Source organism: Cyclopterus lumpus, chromosome 6 (genome assembly GCF_009769545.1).
Source record: "Cyclopterus lumpus isolate fCycLum1 chromosome 6, fCycLum1.pri, whole genome shotgun sequence".
NCBI classification, from domain to species: domain Eukaryota; kingdom Metazoa; phylum Chordata; class Actinopteri; order Perciformes; family Cyclopteridae; genus Cyclopterus; species Cyclopterus lumpus.
Window position 1 is genome coordinate 17,537,622 of NC_046971.1, and position 23,555 is coordinate 17,561,176.

The window sequence follows — 23,555 nt, forward strand, 5'->3', positions numbered from 1 at the left end:
CTAGCGTGCAGAGGTTAAATCAATAAAATACACACAGGCTGAGTGAGCTACTGACACAGAAAGAAATTGCCATTGCTCGGCAAAGGTATCTTTTCGTATTCAGCGAAAAGAAGTGGTTGTCTTTCACGCCATTCATAAGAACACTAGAGTAGCCTGTTTGAACATTACAATAGTGAATGAATGCAGTCCTAGCAGGAAAATATAGAATAAAATAGAAAATATAATAATAATATTATCAATAATACTAATAATAATAATTGCACTGCCTGCTTTGTTGCACAACTGAATATAATTAGAGCCAGGAAGCAGCCTTGATAATTGAGATCTCTCTGAAAGAAAGAAGATATAAAGTATTGGCTTGACTCTTCAACACAGTACGGCGAGTATCCATTAAGTCTCCCTTTCATGGGTGATGCATGACACAATAGAGGAGGAAACTGTAATGTGGCACAGAATGACCTTGTTTCTGACATGGGCTTCAGTGGTTTGTCACAGAGAGCTGTATCATTGTGGCCAGGTATGGGTATCAACCTCGGCTGCCCTTCCACAACAAGATTATCACTGACACTCAGCAACTACTGCACTTCTCCCTCGGAGAGCATAGATTGTTTTTTTCTTCCTGAGTGCTTCAGCAATGGTTCAGCGTGATAGCCCTTCATCGAATGCATAATGGCTGGGTGACTGGACGATTGTTGAGGGCTGAATGGCAGGCTAACAACCCCCCTCCCCCCTCCCCGCCATGCAAATACAGATACATACTGTTGATCCACACGATCAGGGGCATTGTCTTTTACAAACAGAGAAGACAGGACAGATAGACAGACAGTGAGGTGTGGAGCGATGATTTGCTCTCTCCTTATTAGACAATGACCTCTCGGTGACCTTTGATGGTTACTAGCATCATAGCAATTATTCATTACCTCCAATTAAGGCCTCGACACAATGACTTAACAATCACGTGTAAGCTGAACCCTAAAATCTACAACTGACCGCTCATGTATGACCTCATGACCCAAACTAACACGCAACAATATCAGTGGCACTGGCACATAGGCAAGATGCTCCATAGAAGATCATATAGGACACCATGCACAATTACAAAGACATGATTTAATGAAGGACTGATCATTACCCTGCCATCAATACTAAAGTGGCTTCAAAACATAGTGGGTTTGAGTACAATCAATGTTGAACAGTTATTTTTCCAATAATAAAGTCACTCATTGATGCTATCCTTTTCCCAGAAACCCCTGACAGGCTTCTGGAAATCCATGCAGACCAACGTATTCAGAGTATGTGCCTATTTCTGTGACATAACATGCCTAAGCAATCCAGGCTATGCTGCTGTTAAAATATTAATTTAAAGTAACTATGGCAAACGAAAAAGGAAAAAAAAGACATTATTTTTGGTACAAAGCATCTACAAAAAAGCCTTACAACTCCAATTGGAAAACAGAGATCATACAAAATAAATCCGTCATTTGAGCATCAGTGCTACGTATATTATTTGGACCAATTTTTCAAATATATTTTATAACAAAATAAATAATGCCTTTATACAGTGCCCTTATTTGTATTTCAACAAACAAACAAAAAAGCTTGGCGGCTCATTACGCAAGATACAGCTCAGACTAAAGGAAAATAACACAACGTCCCTGGAAACTAATTATATATCTATATGTATATATATATATATATATATATATATATATATATATATATATATACACACATATATATATATATATATATATAGATATAGATATATATGTATATATATATATATATTCAAGTATTTGTTTTCAGGCAAAAGCATGTGAATACTACTGATATACAATAAAAATAAAATGTTAGTTGACATTATTGCTGTTTTTTTCCCTTTGAATTTAAATTTTGTGCCTTTCTTTAGAACTGTAAAATAACATCATAACAACAACCATGGAAACAAAAATAAAAGCCTAACTTGGTAAAACAGGAATGACACGGTACCAGAAACTGACAGGGTTTTCCTTTTTTTCATTAAAACATTGATATGAAAAGAAAAAAGACAAAATAAAATATAATCATTATCCCACTTGCTCTTTGTCCATGCCATGTTACTTCCTGTCAGAGCAGTCTGCAAAGCCATGGCAAACAGGAAGTACTGTCCCAGAACTGTAGTACTGTCTCAATCCAGGCGGTCCGCTGTGTCCCATATGTGTCCTCACACTGGTCCCTGTGTCTGGGACAGGAGGAACAGGGACTGGGTCTCCGGTCCCCCTTGCCGCTTTATGCTGGCAAGGTATTGATGAGCAGCCGCTAGCACTTGCTGTGAGCCTAGATGCCGACACAGCCCATGTCTTCTCTCAATGACACTTCCCCCTTGACATTGCCACTGCCAGGAGCTCCCCCATATCCGTTATCTTCCTTTTTTCAAAAGTCACACTTTCCTTAAAACGGAAAGTTTTAATATTCACTCAAAGAAAAAAAACGTGCTTTCCAACCTCTTCTTTGAGTCCATTCCCAAAGCTAGCACCATGACATTTTTTTAAGCTACACGTTCATTGTTCATAAAAAAATAGTGCCATTTTTTTCTTTACTTTGACGTAATCCGTGGCAATGTGCAATTTTGCAGACTCTTTTCTGCTTTTTGTTTGTGATCAAAAGGTGCTGGAACAGGAATCTAATTTTACAAAATAATTCCTTACAGTGTGGAAGTCCCTTTATAGGTAGAGGTGCAAACTAATAAGAAAAAGAACTAACAGAGATTTTCTTTTTGCCTCAGGAAAAATGATGTGGAATGGATTCTTTCATGCAAGCTGCTCTTCACTTTCAGTTGTCTTCCACAAGGACAAAAAAACATTCCGCTGGGTGTCCTCTTGACACTTGCAAACCACAGATCTCTTTCATCTTCTTTTCTTCCTTCCCTTTTCTCTTTTGCTTAGGATCCACCTGAATTGCATTCAGCCGAATTGTTAACTTTTTGTTCATCGTTTGTGTTTGTGCCTTTTGTGTTAGTGACTGAAAGAGAGAGGGAGCGAAAGAGTTCAGACAGGAAGAATGTGAAGGCATGTTTGTGTGCCTGAGGAGGGTGGGTAGGTGGGGTTGAAGGGGGCATTAGAGAAGGGCCACGGGGTCAAGAAGTAGTGGATGAGAGCAGGGGGAGGGATTGGTGGGCTCGGACAGGGCAGGGGAGGTCAAAGAGGACTGCCACAGAAATGACGTCAGAGACAAAGCTATAATCCCCTAGTCTTTTTTTATCCCTCCAAACTCTTGTCTGTGCAGCGGGCTGGCAGCGGGCTCATTTGTGGTTGACATAGTTGTCCGTGGCGAGCAAGACAGGAGGCAGTTTGCTGGGCAGGCTGATGAGGGGCCTGTGGAAGACTGCCTGCTCCTGGGCTTTGATCTTCTCTGCCTGCCTCCGAAACTTTTTGGCCCTCAGGATGGCGGGGACACCCCTCCGGAGCCGCTGGGCCGCCTTCCTCTGCCACACCTCGTATTTGGAATACTTCACAGTCCCATGCTGCTTCCTTGGGACTTCCTAAAGGAAAATGGGAAAAGAGGGAGTCAGTTCATTAGTTGTGATAACGCACAGTGAAAGTGCTTATTACAATGGAGGAAAGCCTTGTTTATTTTTGCAAAAACATTCTGGCATTGTTGGGCCACCCCAATGGAAATCCAATGTCATTCTTATAGCGCAGAGCGTCATAACAGACTTGCATTGCCTCCAACTTGCCCTTGTTTTGGTTTCCTTGACTGAAAGAAGCAGTCAACAAGCTCTTAGTTCAGCCTCTTTAACATACCGTCAAAGGGAAGGGCGGCCACTCGCCTCATATACATATGAGGAGCACGTTGTTCACCCAACGACCCGCTGAACTGTCTAACCTCCACAGACCGAATGAAACGCCACATAAACACATTGTCATTTCAAAACCTCTATTCTTACACAGAAAGCTCTTTTAAACAGTTAGGTGTTGTGCTGAGCACCACAGATTGAGACAAAGTGGGAGTGGTAGCAGGGAGGCTAGAATTTATGCGTGAGTAGCCAGTGCTCCATCTGAATGGCTTGTTTTGGTCCTGCCACTTGAGGAGTGTTTATCCCCCCTTCATTCACTGCTGGCCTGTTCAATAGCCAAAGAACAGCTGGCCCTCGGAGCAAGCTGTACCCATCAACTCTCCCTGCCCACACAAATGAGGGACATGTCCCAACTAATTTCCTTGAAGACTCTTTTTTTTTTGCATTTTAGAAGAAGGGAATATGTCTTTCCCCTGTATATTTGCAGTATTTATTGTTTTTTTTGTCTGTCTACATCACTAGCAATCACATGGTACTGATACAGATTTTCTGACAAGTCAAAGCGGAGACATTATTAAAAAAAGTTCCAGCTTCGTCGGAAGGGATTTGAATAAACCAGGAAAGCAGCCAGCAGTGAGTCTTGTGATCGCACTGAAAAGACCTGAAATGCTTTGATGATTCCCTGCATGTCTGTGACATATTTCAGAGAGGCTCTGCCGGCCAGGTCAGAGGGGTTTTACCGGACTAAAATGCATGCCAGTTTCGGGGAGCTTGCTGTTCCGTGACTAATAATAACACACTGTTTTGTTACAGAACAGATGTCTCTAACATCTCACCGACTCTCTCTCTCTCTCTAACAAAACCCACAATCACTCGTACACACACAAGTCTGTGAGTATGACTCTTTTTTTTTCTCGGAATATGATGTGCTGTGAACGTCCTGAGGTTTTCCACGATGCTCAGCACTTTGCATGGAGGCTAATTGCTTACCAATGACCATTTTAACAAGATAAACCTGTTTCTGTGTGGGTTTCTGTCTGTCAGGGACATGGGGGTGAGGCTCAGCGCTGAATGGAGAGAAGATTGAGACAAGGATTGGAAATGTTTCCCATACTGGCCTGTTGTTGTTGTGGTCGAGACGTACCTGTTTTAGTGCGGGCATCATGGGTATGACCTGCAGAGAGGTGGCCGACACGTCCCTTTCGGACTTGGCGGGTTTGGCACAGTACTGCTCAAGTAGGTTGAGGTCACAGCTACGGAAACAACACTCCTCTACGATCCCACGGTTCTGGTTGCGCCGGTTGCTACCCCTGCTGGTTGGCCTACCTGAGGAAAGATACAACAAGGGATGAGGAAAGGCTGTGAGGGGAGGGTGAGGTTCAGGCCTGAGAACACTGGCATCAGTAATAAATGTGGGTTGTTTTTGTAGGATTACTTGGACAATCATAGCAGCTCATGGACTAAAGAGGATAAAATAAAATTGATTTGTTTTATAGGGTATACTCTGATTAGGGCTATCTGGAAGTCCTTACATTAGTGAATACACAAGTAAACTGCTGTAGACATGGAAAGAGAGTGATGGAGACAGACAATTAACCTCTCAGACAGCCCTTTGGGTGAGCAAATACATAAAATGGAAACTCTTCTGTGACCTTGTCCTTTGTCAAGTCAGCATAGATAAAGAGGATGAGGAGGGAGAGAGGAGAGGAGGGGCATAGAAATAGAGAACATAGGAGAAAAGGGATCAGTACATAAAAAGAGAGGGGGGGGGTGGTGAGGGTCAAAATAGAGGGAAAGAAGGAAAAACAAAAGAGGGAGAGAGTGAAGACATAGGAGAAAATGGTCTAGAAGAATAAGGTGGGGGTGGAGGGTTAGCATGTTGCACAGGGAACACTATCCGTGACCAGTGAAGGTTTTGCTTGAAGCCCTATGCCCAAATCTCATGAGAGGGAAGGCTAGATTTGATTGCAGGAAGAGGAACATGAGAGAGAAAGAAAGGGTGATCCACAGGGAGGAGAAGGAGAAGAGGAGGAGGGAGCACATGTTGGCCTAAACTGGATAATGATCTTTCTGATTGGGGAGAAGCTTCTGTGGCAGACAGTACACAAAGAAGCTGCCTGTCTGTCAAAGGTGAAAATCAGGGGGTGGTATAATATCATGGGGGGGAGGGGGGGGGGGCTTCTCTGCTGTAGAAATACCAGAGGAAGGTGAACTCATGTATGTCACAAACACTGTGCAATCAGAAGCTTATCCATTTGAGGATTAGCAACCACCACAATGCATTCGCATAATGCTTCACATCTACATCCTCATCATCACTACAATGGAAGCAATACTCAGAATTGATGTTAATGATCCGTCATCTTAACCTGACATCGAAAACACCCCCCCCCCCCCCACCCTCCGAATCATCAATGTGTTTGCCTGGCCTGGGAACACTGGTGATGAGGTGACTGGTATGCCTCACAAGCGGCCCATTGTGTGGCGCTGTGTCGTGTGTGCCTTCACAGCTCGCCGGCCTTTCATATGCAATGAGAGGTAAGCGCTGAAGGCACAATGCGCACACTCAGCAGAGCAGCCCGGACAAGGTCTTGAGACACTCTGGCTATAACCTCCCTCTCTTTCTGGCTCTCAGTCCGTGTCTGTGAGCGCGCGCGCGCGTGTGAGCCGAGTGCGTGAGAAAGAAAAATACCAAACACGCACCACACAGCCACAGACCGAGCGATAGCCTCAGCTATCCAAACAGATGTGTGCGAATGAACAACAGAGAGTCAACAGAGGGACGGACATGAAAAGCGAAACAGCGCCTGTGCAGCCTATTGTGAAACTTGTGCTGGTTTGAGACCTACTGAAATAGAAGCCTCTGTCTTCACAGACAAACTGCAGCGCATCCACCAGCTCTCCCCCACACAGCGTCTCTGCCGAGGCTATTTCCACAACGTAGAGCGCCAGGGCCAGTGCAAACAGCAGCGCGCGACTGGACGAAGACATCTTCTTGACCTGCAGGCAACAAAAAAAAAGACACACACACACACATTGCAGAATAAAGCACCGGGTCAACAACCACACATTTCAGAATCCATACACAAATGAAAATCTCAGCTGACAGCCAGATGTTGCCTCTCAGCGTGATATAAGAGCTTGCACTCTTTACGCGTTCGCATTTGGATTGCGTGTACAAGATGTACGACTTCCAGTGTTAAATGCTTTTTTTCCCCTCCTTTCTTCTTCTTCTCTGTATTGACCTACTAACTAAAAAAAAAAAAAAAGCCTATTACGTACGACAAATGATGCAAAATGTGCAACCACCCCCACCCCCTGGAACTGTTATCAGCTACCGTCACTGTGTTGCACCTGAGAGAATTGCTTATTCTGGAGGAAAAAAGTAGACGGTATCTCTGTCGTTCACACTCTTACACAACCTCCCAGAAGTTGCAAGACCCGCTGCTCGATCGTTAACTATCTGAAAAGCCAGACTCAGCATATATTTCCCCCTTGCTCACCCTTCGGTGAGCTCACTGACCCTCAGACCTACCGCCCCCTATCTGCCGACAAAAAGACCAGCTGTTTGCTCCGAGTCCAGGGAACGGCGTGCCATCCAGAAGAGAGAAGAATAAAATACCTCTCAACTCGTGTTTCCTTCTACCCTAGCAGGCAACCTGTTGCACAAAGGCTTCAAAGATTCAGGCGCACTCCATGTCATTATTGCAGCTTCAACTTTTCTTTGTTGCATGCACATTAAGAGATGTCCGGTTGCTCATATTGCACAAACAGAAATGATGCGATCAATGTATCTGGTTAGCCCGAAGCGGTTTTCCTAATAAAGCCAACACAACACGGTTACAACCCTGGCTGATGTCTTTTAATACCCGCGTTGCACAACCGGAGAGCATACAACTATTCGTCCCCTCTGGTTACCTTCAGTCGGCTGATCCCCGTTCTCCGGCAGGTGTGGCAAAGTGAGTGGTGTCCTTGTTTTGTCTGGGTCTCCATGTCAGTTGGCAGTAGTCAACACGTTGTGGGTTATTTGGTTGAGGAGGTTGCAGGTGAGTTAGTTTCCCAATTGCTGCGGCAATAGAGATGATGTGTGAGAGGCTGTCCCAAAGACTAGGCGACAGGCAAAACTTCTCAGGGAGAAGTATTATATACCAAAACACGCCCCTTACAGCCACCCCCACCCCCTCGCTCCTCCTCTATCACCGCTGGTAAAAAAAAAAAAAAAAAAAAATGGTCCAGAGGCGTTTTATGGAAAAGTGCTTAAAGGGAGAAAAAAGCCAAATCAGAAAGTGAGGGAGAGAGTGAGAGTTACAAAATATGGAACAAATCCATAGGCATTTTCCACGTTTACGCACTGTAACCTACAATCACAATGTTTACACACAGGACGCAGACTGAACAAGAATAGACGTAATTCCTCAGACTCCAAGGAAAATGTCAATGTCTCCGCCCTGCTGTAATTAAGATTAACATTCAGAGTTGAAGCATTGTGGCCAGGGTCTGCGGCTTTCCTCTGACTCAGGTGTAAATGTAGCCTTCAGTCACCGGGGTCGAATGTGTTTGAGTAAAGGTTGACTCGTCAGTGTGTCCTACCTGAAGGCAGGAGGAGGAGGATGCAGCAGCTGACTGATGCAGAAGTGTAAAACGCCTTTGGTCACTGTAAATGCTGAAGACCCATATGATGCTTCACAAACAAAAACGTATTATTATTAAAAAATAAAAAATAAAAAGCCAATTAATGTGTCACTCCCATAGTGTTAAATGTCTAGCAGAATCACGTCCATCCAGATGTTTCACAGATGCCCCATAACAGACAAAGGTGGCTGCGTAGCCCACATCGAGCTACAAAGTTGTTAATTTTTCATATGAGAACGTTTTTTTCTTATTCTACTTATAACAGTTTGAGGGTTCCCTTACATAAGCGTGGCTTCTGCAGAAGGTAAGGACCTGGACGTGTCTTCAGCCTTAGACTGACACCTAGTGGTCCGCGTGGTGAACATCCGTTTGTCTGTCTTGCAGCTTTCACCAGGTTGGAGGGCATCTCTGCAGGCAGGTACACTCTACTGGACGGCCCCCTCTTGTGGCAGACAAACGTCAACTATAATGTCGCCAAGCATCATTAAATGATTGTCTAAAGCATGTGAGACGAACAGAGTATCATCCATGTAAACATGCATACAACATTGCAGCACTATAACCGTTATACAATATTAAAACATGACAGAAACATGTGAATATGTTTGTTAGATTATTTTTACTTGAGCAGTATTCAACAGTACATTAGATGGAAAATAGGTTTTGATATTCTTTTATTATGTGTATAACCTGCAAGATAAAAACAGCATAAAACCAGACAAACCAACACCAATAGTAGACCAATACTCAACTACTGAAAACACATATCTGGAAAATAAAGCCTTCAACACAGCAGATATATTTCTTTCCAAATAAAAACATTTTTTAATTTACTTTATTTTACCATTATGTTTATTTCTTTGCATTTAGTTTTCTTGAAAAGCATATTCAATATATCACATGTTGCTTTAAAAGCATGAATGGCCCAGTCTGTAAAACCCAATCATTTCACCCAGCGAAGCGTATAACATCTTTGGAAACTTTGCCTGCACTGCGTATTGAGGCTTTAACTGTTTGCTACCTTGTCGGAGACAGCAAACAACAACTCATCAGAAACAGCATCATGCTGGAGGTAAAGCACAGAAAGATGAACACAATGGTCTTGATCACACATCAGACCTCTCAGAGCGCAGTGGAGAGACAAAGCAGACAACAGCAGGGTGATCGCAGACAGGGCCGTCATCATGACAAAACACTGAGGGCATCTGTCAGTATCTTAAGCTCGTCCTTCACACCCTCCAGGCCTTCTTGGATCTTCAGCGGGTTGTCCAGCACCTCCACGCTGCTGGTGAATGGATCAAACTTCACAGAGAAGGGACGCTTGATACCGGCCATGTACCCCCTTGTCAAAGATTTAAAACAGCAAAGTAAGTCAAAGTCCTCTTTAAGCTCTTCATGAGGAGAATGCCTTACTATTATTACTACAGCAAATATTTCACTCGATTAGTGGAAACCAACCTTTTCATTGACCAGAAAACATTCACCCAGTTGGAGTGTGTCCTTGTTGTTTATAATAAAAACGGGCACATTCTGCTCCTATCGGGACCACATTAAGACATACACTACACACAGATTTTTAATATGGTCTGTTTCATATTCACTATGCTTTTAAAAGCATTCCCTTGCTGATATGTATTCTGGTAGCGTGGCAGGGATGTCCTGTGCTGAACTCTACTAGAGACCAAATGCTGCTAAAACACTGACAAATGTTTTGCAGGGCAACATTTGATCTGTTTGCCAACTCAAATTCCAGCATTTTGCCTCAGTAAAAAAAACTACATTAGTAACAGCTGTCTTCTGGCTGCTATGGCTGACCTACAAAAGTCTGTGCCCTCAGGGGTTGACTGGCTGTTCTCTGACCTTGTCCTCACATAACCCCCTTTCTCTTTTTGCTTTTGTTCTTCTTCTTTTTGTCACTATGTGTTCTTGTGTATTTGCTTTTGGGTCCAAACCAGAAAACACGGTATAGTTCAGTACCTGAATTTCTCCTTGGCATCTGAAAAACTCTCAGAAACAAAGTAGACAGGCTGGTAAGTGTGGTCTTGGTAGGGCTGCACTGCTGCCGCCTCTGGTTCGAACTGCCGCGTCTCTGGTTCACCAGACAGTGAGTGCTGGATTAAAGTTAGAGGAAAAAGATGGAGAATTAGCGGTCGGCTCCGTTGGCTGTGATTGTTGCAATTTTTATTTTTTCAATCAGGGAACAATTAAATGTCCAAGCAGAGAAACCATTGGGGAACGCACCACAAGCTCTCCATAAGAGGAGAGCAGTCCAGCTCCGTAAGCCCTCACCTCACCGTTCTGTTTGCATAAGCCATACTCCACAGTGAACCAGTACAGCTGATGGGGAAAAAAAACAGAAAGAAGGCGACAGAGAAAAAGAAGGATATTGGGGTGGACAATCAATTAATTATTTATAATATCTGGATGTTATTTAGATACGGGATTTAGATACAATAGTGATCAGGGAGGCAGGTGGAGAAGGAGGAGGGTGTTGTTTTTTTCTGGCTGAAGGGAGGGTAGTCTGATGTTTTTGTGAGAGCATGGGGGGAGGGTCTGTAGTTTGTTTTTATTTACCAAGACTTGTGTTCTTTTAGATTTCTTGTGAGATTCACAAAAAAAACACAAGACTGAATGGTTCGATGAAAATAATTTGTCCATAAAATGCCTTTTGTGCACACCATATGGAGAGGACAATTGGACCTATCTATATATCGTGGATTCATTTGACACTTTATTTAATTAGTATAGGGATGTCAAACATGCAAACAACCAAGCTGCAAGGAATATAGTATTTAGCGCCATCATCAGATGTGAAAAATACAATAACTTGCAAGGACAACTGAAAGCAGAGAAGATAAATACATTATTGACAGGTTTGAGGAAACCGCAGTCGGTTTTAGTCATAGCGAAGAGGTCAGCGAGACATCCCAGACTGGTCATCATATGTTTTGTAAATGGATTGTTTTTTTGTTGTTGGTTTTTTTTTTTGGGGGGGGGTTATTTGATAAGGGAAAGTGCACATTAATAGAAACATTTTTGTAAATGTGCCAGAGTTAGCCAAGAGACTATTTTTCATCTGTAGTCCCGAGAGGCAGATGTCACAAAACCAACCTAAAAACATAAGATTACATATACAAGGTTTATACAATATTTACACAATTCAATAACTTTGTTCAATAATAGTTCAATATTTCAAGAAAGTTCTTGCACTTCCTTTCACGAAAAGAAAGACACACATTTATAGGTGTTGTTATTTATAGGTTATTATAAATGTTTTCTATATAAATGCCCACCTAAATCAGGCTGAATGTGGCCCATGAACTAAAATGAGTTTGACACCCTTTATCTAGTAGCTGATTTTAGATGTTTTCTCGCTAAAGGGTGCATCAGTTTAGAGAAAGTCAACAAAAAGTAAGAGCAGCAGGAGCACTGTGTTTTTCATAATTTCGGCAATTGTTATTTCCAATTATTGCGATTATATTATTACATTGAGGCTGTGTTGAGATATTAGTGATAAATTGTTCTAATTAAAGCGAATATTAATAACACTGGGGAGGGTCTTGCGTTTTTATAAAAACATAGGGCCCAGCCCTTCTCTCCACTCATTTTAATGCAGTTCCTAAGTTTTGTCGGTGTTGGAGGACGAGTGTCTTACTGTGGATAGTTTCTCAATATCTTCCTCCGAAGCCCCAAGTGATGCCAGACCAAGGTTCTGCAACAAATTATCAATACATTGTTACCAAAACATAAAAACATAGCATGAGAAATAAGTCTGATAGGCTCTCCTCCCACTCACCTGTGAAAACTGGGCAAAAGTGCGGTTGGCCAGCATGGGGACGTGGCCCAGCAGCTCATGCACACAGTCACTAAGAGAAAAAGAGACACATTCAAACACAGATACATTTAACTAAATACAGACTTTTGACAATTATTTGCATTACAAAACAATGGTTACAAAGTGAAAAACAGTTATGTGCAAACAAGAGACGGCAAGACAGAATTTAGTTGTCTTACAGACTGAACTGAACCGAAACTGAATAGCAATACATATCCAGACTTTATCTTTTTTTCCCTCAAAATGTGAGCTCATTTAAACTGAAAACAGGCAACCAGAAGATGAATAAAACTACTTCTAAATATGATAGATTTGGATTATAATTCATATGAAAATATCATTATTTTTCTAAATCAAAGATTAATTTGATCTATATTTCTGGTTGTTTCATTCCGTGTGCTTTGTATTTTTGCTTTTTTTCACAAGTTCTAAATATTCTTTAACTTTGTGCTGTCAATTTGTTTGTGTGCATACTTTGGCAAAATGCTTTTGATCAAAATTACATTACAATATAGTTCAATTAAGCTGAATTAAGAGGCAGAGTGAGGAAAAGGCCAAGGAACAGCAGTGAAGGAGGGGAGACTTATTTAAGTCCATCGATAGCGCATAGATTATGATGGTAAAATGGCAAAATGTTTAACGGGATGTAATGCAATGAGCAGGAGGAGAGGAGGCGTATTCATATACTCACGGTTCTGGGGAGTGCATGGGGGAGGAGGCGTGACGGATGTACTGGGTGCACTGGAACACCCGGAATGCCAAACTGGCCAGGAAATCTCTGGCTGAGAGCAGACCTGCTACTGGACGCAGCAGGAACCCTGTACGCTCTGTGTGTGTGTGTGTGTGTGTGTGTGTGTGTGTGTGTGTGTGTGTGTGTGTGTGTGTGTTCAGGAGAAATAGAGAGATAATCAAACCCTGAGTTGATGCAGAGTGTATTGACTAAACATTTCTTCATCGTTTGGCATCCCCTTTTTACCTTTAAGGAAGCATGACACGTCTTCCAACTGAGGAATGTTGTCTGGACTATACCCACAATGCCTTTCCAGCTGACAGAGGGCCTCGAGGTATTCACTGCAGGCATGGGTGATATACAGGTCCTTCAGAGTTGAGTAGACTTCCCTCCTAATTAGGGAAATAATAACATCATTCAGATGTATTTTCTTCAAACAAAGGCATCTCAAACATAAAACAATAAGGAACAAAAATCTAGTGTAACTATCTAAAAATTAAATTTGGGGCTGGTCATTACACGTTCCTTTGCACAGTAATTTTATTCTCCTATTTAATCGGTTGTTTAAATGTAGCCATTCTTTTATTTTATATGTATTTCTATTGCTTTTTAATGTTTTTTTAAGTTTCTCATGTAAAGCACTTTGGTTTGACTTCTTGTTGAAAATGTCATCAATCTTTAGAGATTACTTCACTTTTGACTTTGTTCTCAGCTCCCTGTTTTGTGCACAGACAAGATCAAGCTGGCACATCTTTTTACCATGCCTCTTCTTACCATGTGCCAATCTTACCATGTGCCAATCTCCTCCTCTGTATATTCCACTCTGGCAATCGAGTGGCCACTGTGGAGAAACGTATATACACACATGTATCAGGAATAATCAACTTCTAGTTCTTTTATTTTCTTATGGATGGTCTGTTCAGCATTAGGGTAAAAGCCTCTATCTCACTGTTTGTATCTGAAGGCAATGTCTCCAATCATGTTCCTCCTCTGTCTGTAAGCAGAGTCTGTGTAGCCCTGTTCAAAGCATATATATCAAACACTGATCACATTTTCTGTGTCATGACATATTGGTCCAACAACATAACCAGCATAATAAGGACAATTCCCCTTAAACACACTACTGGAAAAGCCATTACTTACAGGATGGTCTTGATCCAAGTCTGGATCAAATTTTGTGACCAGATGATGACATTTGTCCAAATCTGCTATTTTCTTTGGGAACCAATGGACTACAGAGAAAAGGAAACAGATGGCCAAGTTCAGTTCAGAGCCGTTTCTTTTTTCTTGATTGCATCTGCAAAATATTATGTTTAAAATGTTGATTCCTAAAAGCAGCAAAAGCCTGTTACATTTGACTTCTTTGGTGGTTTTAACATCCTCTGCATTCTTCTTGATGGAGCTGATGAGCGTACTAACATCTGAGAGGTGCACCTCACAGCGAACAAAGTACTCCATGCTGTCCTTGAGCTTGCGACATGGTCGCGTCTCCAAATGTTGAATCTTAGCTTCAAATGTCTGAAATACAGTTAAAACACAGAAATATTACTCCTGCAGTCAGGGCTGGATGTGAATTATGCGGCACAGTATTTTAGACAAGAATGTCCATATTAAATGTTGAAAAGTCTTTATACAATTTACTCTGACATTAGCTGAATGACAAAGTAAAAGTATAAAATATGCACAGTTTTCTACAATGGTAGCCAAACAAAAACAACAAAAAAGATTGTTCAATACTAATAGTAGTACTGAAATATTTAAAATTGAGAGGATTTGAACATTTTATATTTTCAATGTCAAACTATTGTGCTTCCAATAGTCATCGTGCATTTTTTCCAAGAAGACAAAAATAACACCAACCAGTTAGATTATGTTCACAATGTACAGCAACTCTAATGGATGATCTCATTAACTGAGCTTTAGAACATAAGTACATTATTCATCAAACATGGATTCATTTATGATCCACACACCCATTTTCCTAAAAACTGTTGCTCTCAAATAAACAAATACATCATTGTAACCTAACGAGTAGACTGGCAATACCTCAAAAACCTTGAGTGTCCGCGACAGTGCAGGTGTCTTGGAGTTTCTCAAAGTGAAGAAGAGGTTGAGCAGCGCTTTTCCATCGTCCTCCTCAAACACGATCTGCTCACTGGGGGCTGCAGCCTCTGTCGCTGCAGCGGCGGCTTCCCTCTCCTTGCGCGCGTCCTCGATCAAGCTTTGCCGTCGTCCGAGGAATCTCGGAGACTGTTCCAAAAGAGAAAAAAAAGTATTGCATGTACTGCATCTATATGTTTGAATTTAACTGCAAGAGCACGCACACACAGCAGCAGAGCGGGGAAATGTCTTTTTTAGATGTATTTACCTTTTTGGATATCTCTTTGGATATTTGATGGGAGAGCCTTACATCTCCAAATGCGCATTACAACAGCAATGCAGTTAAGGTAATCCTACGACACAGCTAAGACTGAGTAGCTGCCATATCACACATTTTAGCCGATGTGTTCTGTTAATTTTAACATGTTTTTCTTCTTCTTCTTGAATTTAGTGCGCATCAGGCGTCACCGCTGCGTAATGTTAACCTCAACAAGTGCTCTGTGTGCAATATGCACGTTGGTGGTGGTTATCTGGATATCATTTAGACATACCAAAATTACAGATTGTTAATTATAACTGAATCTAAAAATACGTCTGATGTATACCTATCATTCAAAGTTCAGTTGTATTTCTTACCGTAATGGAGTCGGCCCTCTCCAACTCGGATGCTGCTCTGCGGATGCTCTTTGTGAAGGATGTGGAGCTGCTTGAGAGGTGCATCTTCAGTCTTCTGTATGGTCTTTGTTTGCGTGGAGAAGTGTGACTGCAGTGGTGGTGAAGTTGTGGCGATCTCTAGACTTCTCAGCATGTGCTCTTTGCCGACAGGGTCCCTCTTTTTATGGGGTCATTTGTTTGCAGTTTCTGACGTCAAACATGCAAATCCTGCTGTAGCCTATCAATCATTGGGCAGAATCTATCAGACACATCTCAACCTGGAGCCATCTTTATAAACTGTAACGCCTAAGTCAAAGCATTTTCTTCTAGTTTGTCACAGTCATGGTCTTCAAAACAAATGCTATGATTGTTGAATTTACAATATTTTTAATTAACCACCTCTACCACATTATGCTTTTTATATTTGTTAATGGTTTGAATAGAAATGTGCAAGTTCTTTTTTTAAACTTTTTTTATTCATGTTATGATATTGTATGTGTATATGATTAACATTTACATATGTAAGGTGACGTTAGATACACTCATCATCTTCAGGCAATGATCACAGCTTTGACCTCAGGGCTTTACATGAAGGTTAGACCAGAGAAAAGTCAACTGTGGAAAATTAAGTCACTTTATCAGCTCAATCCAATCTCCACAGCACTTCACAAATTAGATTTGATTGTGGAAAGCACATGTACACGCACACACACACACACACACACACACACACACACACAAGAACAGGAACAAAAGGGCTCAACATTGTTTTGTTGTTTGGGCCACTCTGTGTCTTACTTCAGCAAAAAACACATCAAGTGTTTGGCTGAGGACTTGATCAAAAGTGCATGCCCACCGAGCAGAGATAACATAATTATCTGTATTTCTGGTCCCATGCTGCTACATTGAGATCATGCTGCCACAGCACCAATCTTGATGGGTTCAGAGAAGGCAAATGGGCCCCAGACTCTTCCCCAGCAGGAACACAGGCTGAAAATGCTAAAGAGCACTGACGTATAGCCCCGGGCACAAACAATGATGGCTTCGTTCTTTATTGGTGGACGACAGAGTGATGAAGAAAGAATGATAAAACAAACAGACAATGAGAAGCCACCTTTCCACCTTGTTTGAGCTTGTTTTCTGCATGGAAACAGTCAATTATATATATCTTTAGAAATAAAGCGCGGTTGTATTTCTTTTTTATCTTGCCCTTTTTCTGAAAGTGGTGCGACATAAAAGAACGTCAGGCAGAAGATTTACATTTATTTAGAGGTAAACATTAGCCATTTGAATGAGTTTTGTAACCCCCCCAAAAAAGATACATTTGAATACCTACAAAGTGAGTCCAGGAAAAAAGAATACACCACATTAAGCTTGACCAAGGTTTGAACTGCAGGGAGTCACATTGGAGATCAATCAGTTCCAAGTGCAACTCCTGCGGCGCTGCTTCATATATGTCTTGTGACAGAGGATATTACACCAGCTGAAGGGACTTCATTATATGGGTGTGAAGCGCATTCATTATGCCGAAGAAAATCACACTGGATTCACCCATTAGTTAATTGTACAACTTTTTTAATAAGGCCTAAGAGTGTTCGTACTGGGGAGTGGCATCAACTGTATCGCTGTGGGTATTGCAGGAAAAAAGCAAAATTAATGCGGTTGTGGTGGCAGGGCGGGAACGGGGGAGAACGGATGGGGAGCGTCAGCGGGAATCGACTATTTACCATAATTTAGACAATTGTGTATATTCGACGGGCCGAATTCTAAAGCCCAACGTGCTGTATACGGCCCGTGGGCCGTAGTTTGCCCAAACCTGTTATAGACTTGAACGTGTGTACCTTCATAAATGCTTTGACTTGAATGTGACGTGCACACTCTCCGACTCGACTCCCGGTGTGGTGTACAGTAGCTCGGCTGCAGAGCGTTTCAAAGTGACTCATCGTCACCGAGTCAAGCCCCATCATTACTCACGAGGTATCGAGGCTACCTTTTGTTAGCAACGATGCAGTTGAAGAGGCAATATCTCTCTGCCGTTCATCCCTCGGTGTTTTTCCAATTCAATCTTTTTTTTCTGCAAGTGTCCACAAATGACACCGGGGTAATAATTATAACAATTGTGTATTGATTCCGTGGCCGCAATGTGGCATTGTGAGTGTCAGCTTTCCCCTGCATAATTGTTGGACTTCAGAAGGGCTAATTGCAGCTAACGCGCCCAGCTGGGCTATTATTCATCATCCTCCACATTTATTTTCTCTCTCCCGCTGCTGAACAATGCTCGTCACCTTTGTGGGGGTCATTAGACCCATCCAGTTGATGAAGAGAAGAGGAAACAGAACATAAATGTCCTATTGATCCTACAATGATGTTGGATAAACAGCCTCAACATGAGCACATCAGCTTATAGTGATTTGTGCAGTATTCCCTTATGAACTTGTGTGCTTGAGTGTGTGTGTAGGCTATATGTCCAGTACAATTGTACATTATTAAATGCTAAAGAAAAAGTAAAGCTTGATCTATAAGATGTCTGAACATTTGTGATTGATTGTGACTTGTGATTTGGATCCACACACATGTAAAATGAGACTGAGAGATATAATTGTTTGCTTTGAAAGTCAGAAATATAGGACTGCATGGTTTTTAGCCATTTGAAAAATAATTATACGATTACAGCTTAATCAGATTGAAACAAAGACACTAAACCAAAACACTTAATGTGAGGCCTTAGTAATCTGTTGAATTAATTTCCCTTGTCATAAAACATATATCTAAAGACGATGTTTTAAACATTATGACTCATGCATCGTCTTCTTCTTCCCTGCTTTTGCTGACACTTTACTGCATTTCTTAGTGTATTTCTGAAGCCTGCAGTGGAGGGGTGTGAAACTATTGGCAGGAATGTGTGTATTGTGTAGCTGCACATGCACAAGGTTGAACTCTATGTGCACGGGAATACCAATCTGGGGGACACAAAGATTTGTGCCTTCAACCACTTTTAAAATGCTACCCTTAGATGCTGTATATTATAAACGGGTGAAACATTTGATGCACATGCCAAAGTGCCACTGAACATCAATTAGAATAAGAAACAGTTTTTTTGCCACGTTTTTGATATACAATGAATTCGGTCTTAGTTTTTGGGAACATAACAATAACCATGCTATACGTCAGAGTCAACAGAACCCAACCCAGTTCAACACCATTGGGAGAGTTTGGGCTGTTATGTCAGACAATGTTCTCCAACGACATCATCAGTACACTCACAAAAGAGAGAATATCTTTTGGAAGAATGGTTTCATCCCTCCAGTAGTTTTGAAACTGTGTATTAAGACCATTACTGTTCTTTTTATTTCATTTGATCCCCCAACTGTAGCTGGTCGGTGCTGTATTGATGAATAGAAGAGCATATTGAATAAATGTCTCATTTTGAGAATAGTATGAAAAGTCCCGGTCAAAACAAAATGATTCAGTGAAAACTTGATCGTTTCAGGTATCTTTATTCCACGTAACTTTCTCTCGCCCTCTCGCTCTCTCTCTGAGCATCTGTAATTGGCGTTGACTGATTCTTTTTGCATGTGTCAAAATACAGCTGCCAAGTGGAATGACTAATCACACAGAGTGCTCCTCCAATACCTCTGGCTGCAGCATGTGCAATTTGACAGTGTTCGTGTAAAGTGCTCCTGGTGGGCGAGTGGTTGGAGAAGTGATGCTCAATGGTCCGTGTTGACGGCCGTCATCACGGCGGTGCCACGGGGGCCTGTAGCTACAGCTGTGGCCGCAACTTGACAGCAACACATGACCAACATTACGGCGAATGGGGCGGCTGTGACCCCATCACGCCTCAGACTGTCAATGCTAGGACACAAAACAGAGTCTTCCCATTCATACTTTAAAATAGGTGTGTGCAAACTACGGGCCGCGGGCCGTATACAGTCCGTTGGGCTTCATAATCCGGCCCGTCGAATGTTGGTACAAAATTGTCCAAATTAAAGGTCGCTGTAACGCTTCTCCGTTACCGACGTGAGTTTCCCGAAGCACAATGACGACAACAGACCAGAATCAAGGTTTTCTTAATGCTTATTTATTGCTCGGTGCTCTTTTAGGCTGTTTGTGCGTGCGCTCTCCTGCCGCGCCTCAGAGTTCACCAGCCGCGCATGTCCTCCGACCGCTGTTCGCCGTGCTTTCTGCTGGCGTATCAGGCTGCGATTCCCGCTCCCGCTCTCCATCCGCTCTCCCCCGCCACTAGGGTATATATTGGAGACCACGGCCCACCACCACAACCGCATTCATTTTGCCTTTTCCTGGAATACCCAGTCCGAACACTCTCGTAAATGTTAAGTTGTAAAATTAAGTTATTTTACTATGCATTAGGAATGCACATTACGTGTGGTCGTCACTGTGCTCTTTCCCGCTCTCTCCCTCTCTCTCTCTGGTTCCACCCCCAGGATTCATGCAGGTGAGGCCCATGACCCGGCCTGCAGATGAGCATATAGCTGAGTGCACAAGAGGCTGATTAGAGCCGCAGGTACACACAAGACTGATTGGGGCCGCAGGTGCACACAAGGCTGATTAGAGCCCCAGGTGCACACAAGGCTGATTAGAGCCGCAGGTGCACACAAGGCTGATTAGAGCCGCAGGTGCACACAAGGCTGATTAGAGCCCCAGGTGCACACAAGGCTGATTAGAGCCCCAGGTGCACACAAGGCTGATTAGAGCCGCAGGTGCACACAAGGCTGATTAGAGCCCCAGGTGCACACAAGGCTGATTAGAGCCCCAGGTGCACACAAGGCTGATTAGAGCCGCAGGTGCACACAAGGCTGATTAGAGCCCCAGGTGCACACAAGGCTGATTAGAGCCCCAGGTGCACACAAGGCTGATTAGAGCCCCAGGTGCACACAAGGCTGATTAGAGCCGCAGGTGCACAAGAGGCTGATTAGAGCCCCAGGTGCACAAGAGGCTGATTAGAGCCGCAGGTGCACAAGAGGCTGATTAGAGCCCCAGGTGCACAAGAGGCTGATTAGAGCCCCAGGTGCACACACGGCTGATTAGAGCCGCAGGTGCACAAGAGGCTGATTAGAGCCCCAGGTGCACAAGAGGCTGATTAGGGCCGCAGGTGCACAAGAGGCTGATTAGAGCCGCAGGTACACACAAGACTGATTAGAGCCGCAGGTGCACACAAGGCTGATTGGAGCTGCAGGTACACACGAGACTGATTAGAGCCGCAGGTACACACAAGACTGATTAGAGCCGCAGGTGCACACAAGGCTGATTAGAGCCGCAGGTGCACAAGAGGCTGGGGAAGCCAGCCAGACGCCCCTGTGGGCCCAGTAGCAGAGTGCAAGCTGTGTATTGGTGCGGTTGCTGTTACATGTGGTCGATATAGTGTGCTGGTTTGTTGTACGGTTCATCATATTGTACATATTGATTCTGTGAGTATTGTCGCTTCCTCACTTTGAGGAAGTAGATCTTATTTTGCCTTTGGTTAATGAAACCACCTTTTGTTTATCCCTTCGTTGCCTGTGGGTTATTCTCCCTATAAGGGAACACTACAGTCATTGTTACACCCCGCCTCCCATAGGCTTCAGTCGGGGAACGTAAAACTCCCCAAAATAGTCACTTTCTGTTGGTGTAATGTCCCCGGTCACAAGGCTATAAAGCAGCACCGCAGGAGTTGTAATTGGAAGTGATTGATCTTTGTCTTAACGGAGAAGTTCAACTCCCTTAAACTGGATGAGTTGTATGCTTCACTAAGCGAAGCCGAGGCACAGAGGATGCTGGTGTTGTTTGGCTCTACCTCCGTGTGTGAGCAGACGTTCAGCGTGATGAACATCAACAAATCACGCTACAGATCCCAGTTAACTGATGAACACCTCACATCTGTCCTGACAATTGCCACGACAACCAAACTGACACCAAACTTTGATGCACTGGCAAAACAGGGTGACCAACAACACTGTTCCCACTGAAATTAAATGTAAGTTGTCTTTACTTTTTAGGCAATGGCTTTTACTTGTAATTTATATTATTTCACACAAACACTCTCCATCCTTGTGATACTGTTTTCAATCGTCTGGTCTTCGATTACAGCCTCACATACACATAAGTACAAAACAGTCTAACTGTGTAATTTATGTATTGCAAATGTAATTTAACATTATGGCTGAAAGCAGGTTGAATATTTCTAAATTGAGGACTATGACTAATCTGGTCCCTTTTTTTCCTCTTGAGAAAAACAAATCATTCCTGTCAATTGCTGCACTTTGGCTTATTTAGAACCACAAGTTCATTACAAGCACATTTAAAGGGAAGCAGCAGCTTTAACTTTTTATGCGATTTGATGCTTCCCTGCCGTATTTAGTGCTTAAGGCTGTGTGTTGCGCCTCCCTCCTGCTCTTTGTTTCTCAAGCAGCCTGTGCTTTTCTAAATGTCAAGTCTGATTGTGGTCCGGATGCATCCACATATCTACTGTGTGTGTCATGTCGGATATGCCCAGCAGGATAAAAATTCACTTCATGAGTTATAAGTCATTCAACAATGATTTTCATCAATCACCATAAGTGGTCTGAGAACTTACTGGTCACAAATAGCACAATTACGTTTATTTCTGTCTTTCAGGTTGGACGGAATGATGGAGACAAATCTGATTTAAGGATAGGATAGGAAACTATATGTGTCTTTTCTTTAAGAACATTGTTTATCAACACACACACACACACACACACACACGTTTATGCGCACAAGATTTGTTACATGGTTCACTATTACGACTCAGCACTTCTCATATCTGACCTGCCTGAATGTCCAGAAACATAAACCTGCTTGTATTTAAGTAGTCTATTCAACCGTTTGCCCAGTGTCGGGGTCACAGAAGCAGCATTATGACGTTGTAACATCGGCCATTCCCCCTCAAGCAGTGGCACAGAGCTCTGTGGCTGAAGAGACTCGTAACCAGATTAACCTTTCCTTAATGGGTCCCTGTCATCCAGCTGCCTGGAGGGTGAAGCTACTGCAGCTCGTGATGAAAATCAAGCAGCTGGAGTCACAGATAAACCCCACCTGTAGTGTTGCTATTGTTTGTTCTGCCATATAACTGTATTGTGCTTGTTTGAAGATATTACATGTGTGCCACTAATCAAAAAAATAATGTGCACATGATTACATAGAGCTATATTTGTCTAGGGTTGACTGCTCATACATCATTTATATATTTATTTTACTTGGTCCAATAGAGCTATGTTTCACAAAAACACAAAATAAGTACCTCACCTCTTATTACTTATTAACATACCAAACGGTGAAAGTGCATCATATGTCGATGCGCTGCAAAACATTGTCTTCATCCAGGACTAAGTTGAAAGCCCTGCAAGGGGGGAGCAATGTGCATTGCAAACCTAAAAATAAAAATAACATACCCAAACTAAAAAGGTTGTATCTCTGCAACCAAATGTTGGTGTTATAATAAAGGCAAACCATGTGTTCTTTTGTTCAGATGTGTAAATATTAGTATTTATGTTACTGGTTAAGAGTAAATAAACACAGCAAAAATAGAAGTTTCAGGTTCCCCTATAGAAAAGCACTTTCAGGATGATTATCTCTTGGAAGGATGCAGTGCAAAGGTCTAAACCCACCCAGATGATAGCACACTATGGGACCAGTCTCTCTGCAAAGCTTGACAACGTTAGAGAAGTTTTAGTACGGAGCATATAGGACAAATGGGCATTTGGGCACATTTGGGTACCATCTGTGCAATTTGAATTTTCTCATGTACCAAACCATATATTTCACTTGTATATTACTTATGGTGTTCAATACATCCAAATACAGCAGTC

The 23,555-nt window shown here is 42.5% G+C and overlaps 2 protein-coding genes across 2 annotated transcripts; both read right to left on the minus strand.

The window, feature by feature from the left end:
* Positions 1–1,779: 1,779 nt before the first annotated feature.
* On the minus strand, positions 1,780–7,891 carry igf2b (insulin-like growth factor 2b). The gene is made up of 4 exons (XM_034535742.1): positions 7,694–7,891; positions 6,625–6,775; positions 4,920–5,101; positions 1,780–3,520 (listed from the first exon to the last, which is right to left on the minus strand). Exons 1-4 carry the CDS (start codon positions 7,766–7,768, stop codon positions 3,281–3,283), a joined length of 648 nt encoding a protein of 215 aa, XP_034391633.1. The 5' UTR covers positions 7,769–7,891; the 3' UTR covers positions 1,780–3,280.
* Positions 7,892–9,589: 1,698 nt separating this feature from the next.
* On the minus strand, positions 9,590–15,853 carry th (tyrosine hydroxylase). Its single transcript, XM_034535151.1, has 13 exons — positions 15,709–15,853; positions 15,019–15,222; positions 14,325–14,490; positions 14,116–14,204; positions 13,922–13,989; positions 13,763–13,813; positions 13,219–13,364; positions 12,934–13,069; positions 12,204–12,273; positions 12,063–12,119; positions 10,649–10,744; positions 10,385–10,518; positions 9,590–9,749 (listed from the first exon to the last, which is right to left on the minus strand). The coding sequence occupies exons 1-13, from the start codon at positions 15,790–15,792 to the stop codon at positions 9,590–9,592; spliced, it is 1,461 nt and encodes a 486-aa protein (XP_034391042.1). The 5' UTR covers positions 15,793–15,853.
* Positions 15,854–23,555: the final 7,702 nt, after the last annotated feature.

Bases quoted from the DNA above. Each gene is read 5' to 3' on its own strand.
- th (XM_034535151.1), bottom strand. From the start codon at position 15,792: ATGCACCTCTCAAGCAGCTCCACATCCTTCACAAAGAGCATCCGCAGA. The intron at 14,491-15,018 runs GTATTGCCAGTC...ACTGTATTTCAG, and splicing joins GGACACTCAAGGTTTTTGAG to ACATTTGAAGCTAAGATTCA. The intron at 13,070-13,218 runs GTAAAAAGGGGA...ACACACACACAG, and splicing joins CGTGTCATGCTTCCTTAAAG to AGCGTACAGGGTTCCTGCTG.
- igf2b (XM_034535742.1), bottom strand. From the start codon at position 7,768: ATGGAGACCCAGACAAAACAAGGACACCACTCACTTTGCCACACCTGC. The intron at 6,776-7,693 runs GTAACCAGAGGG...TGTTGCCTGCAG, and splicing joins CGGGGATCAGCCGACTGAAG to GTCAAGAAGATGTCTTCGTC. The intron at 5,102-6,624 runs GTAGGTCTCAAA...ATCTTTCCTCAG, and splicing joins AGACAGAGGCTTCTATTTCA to GTAGGCCAACCAGCAGGGGT.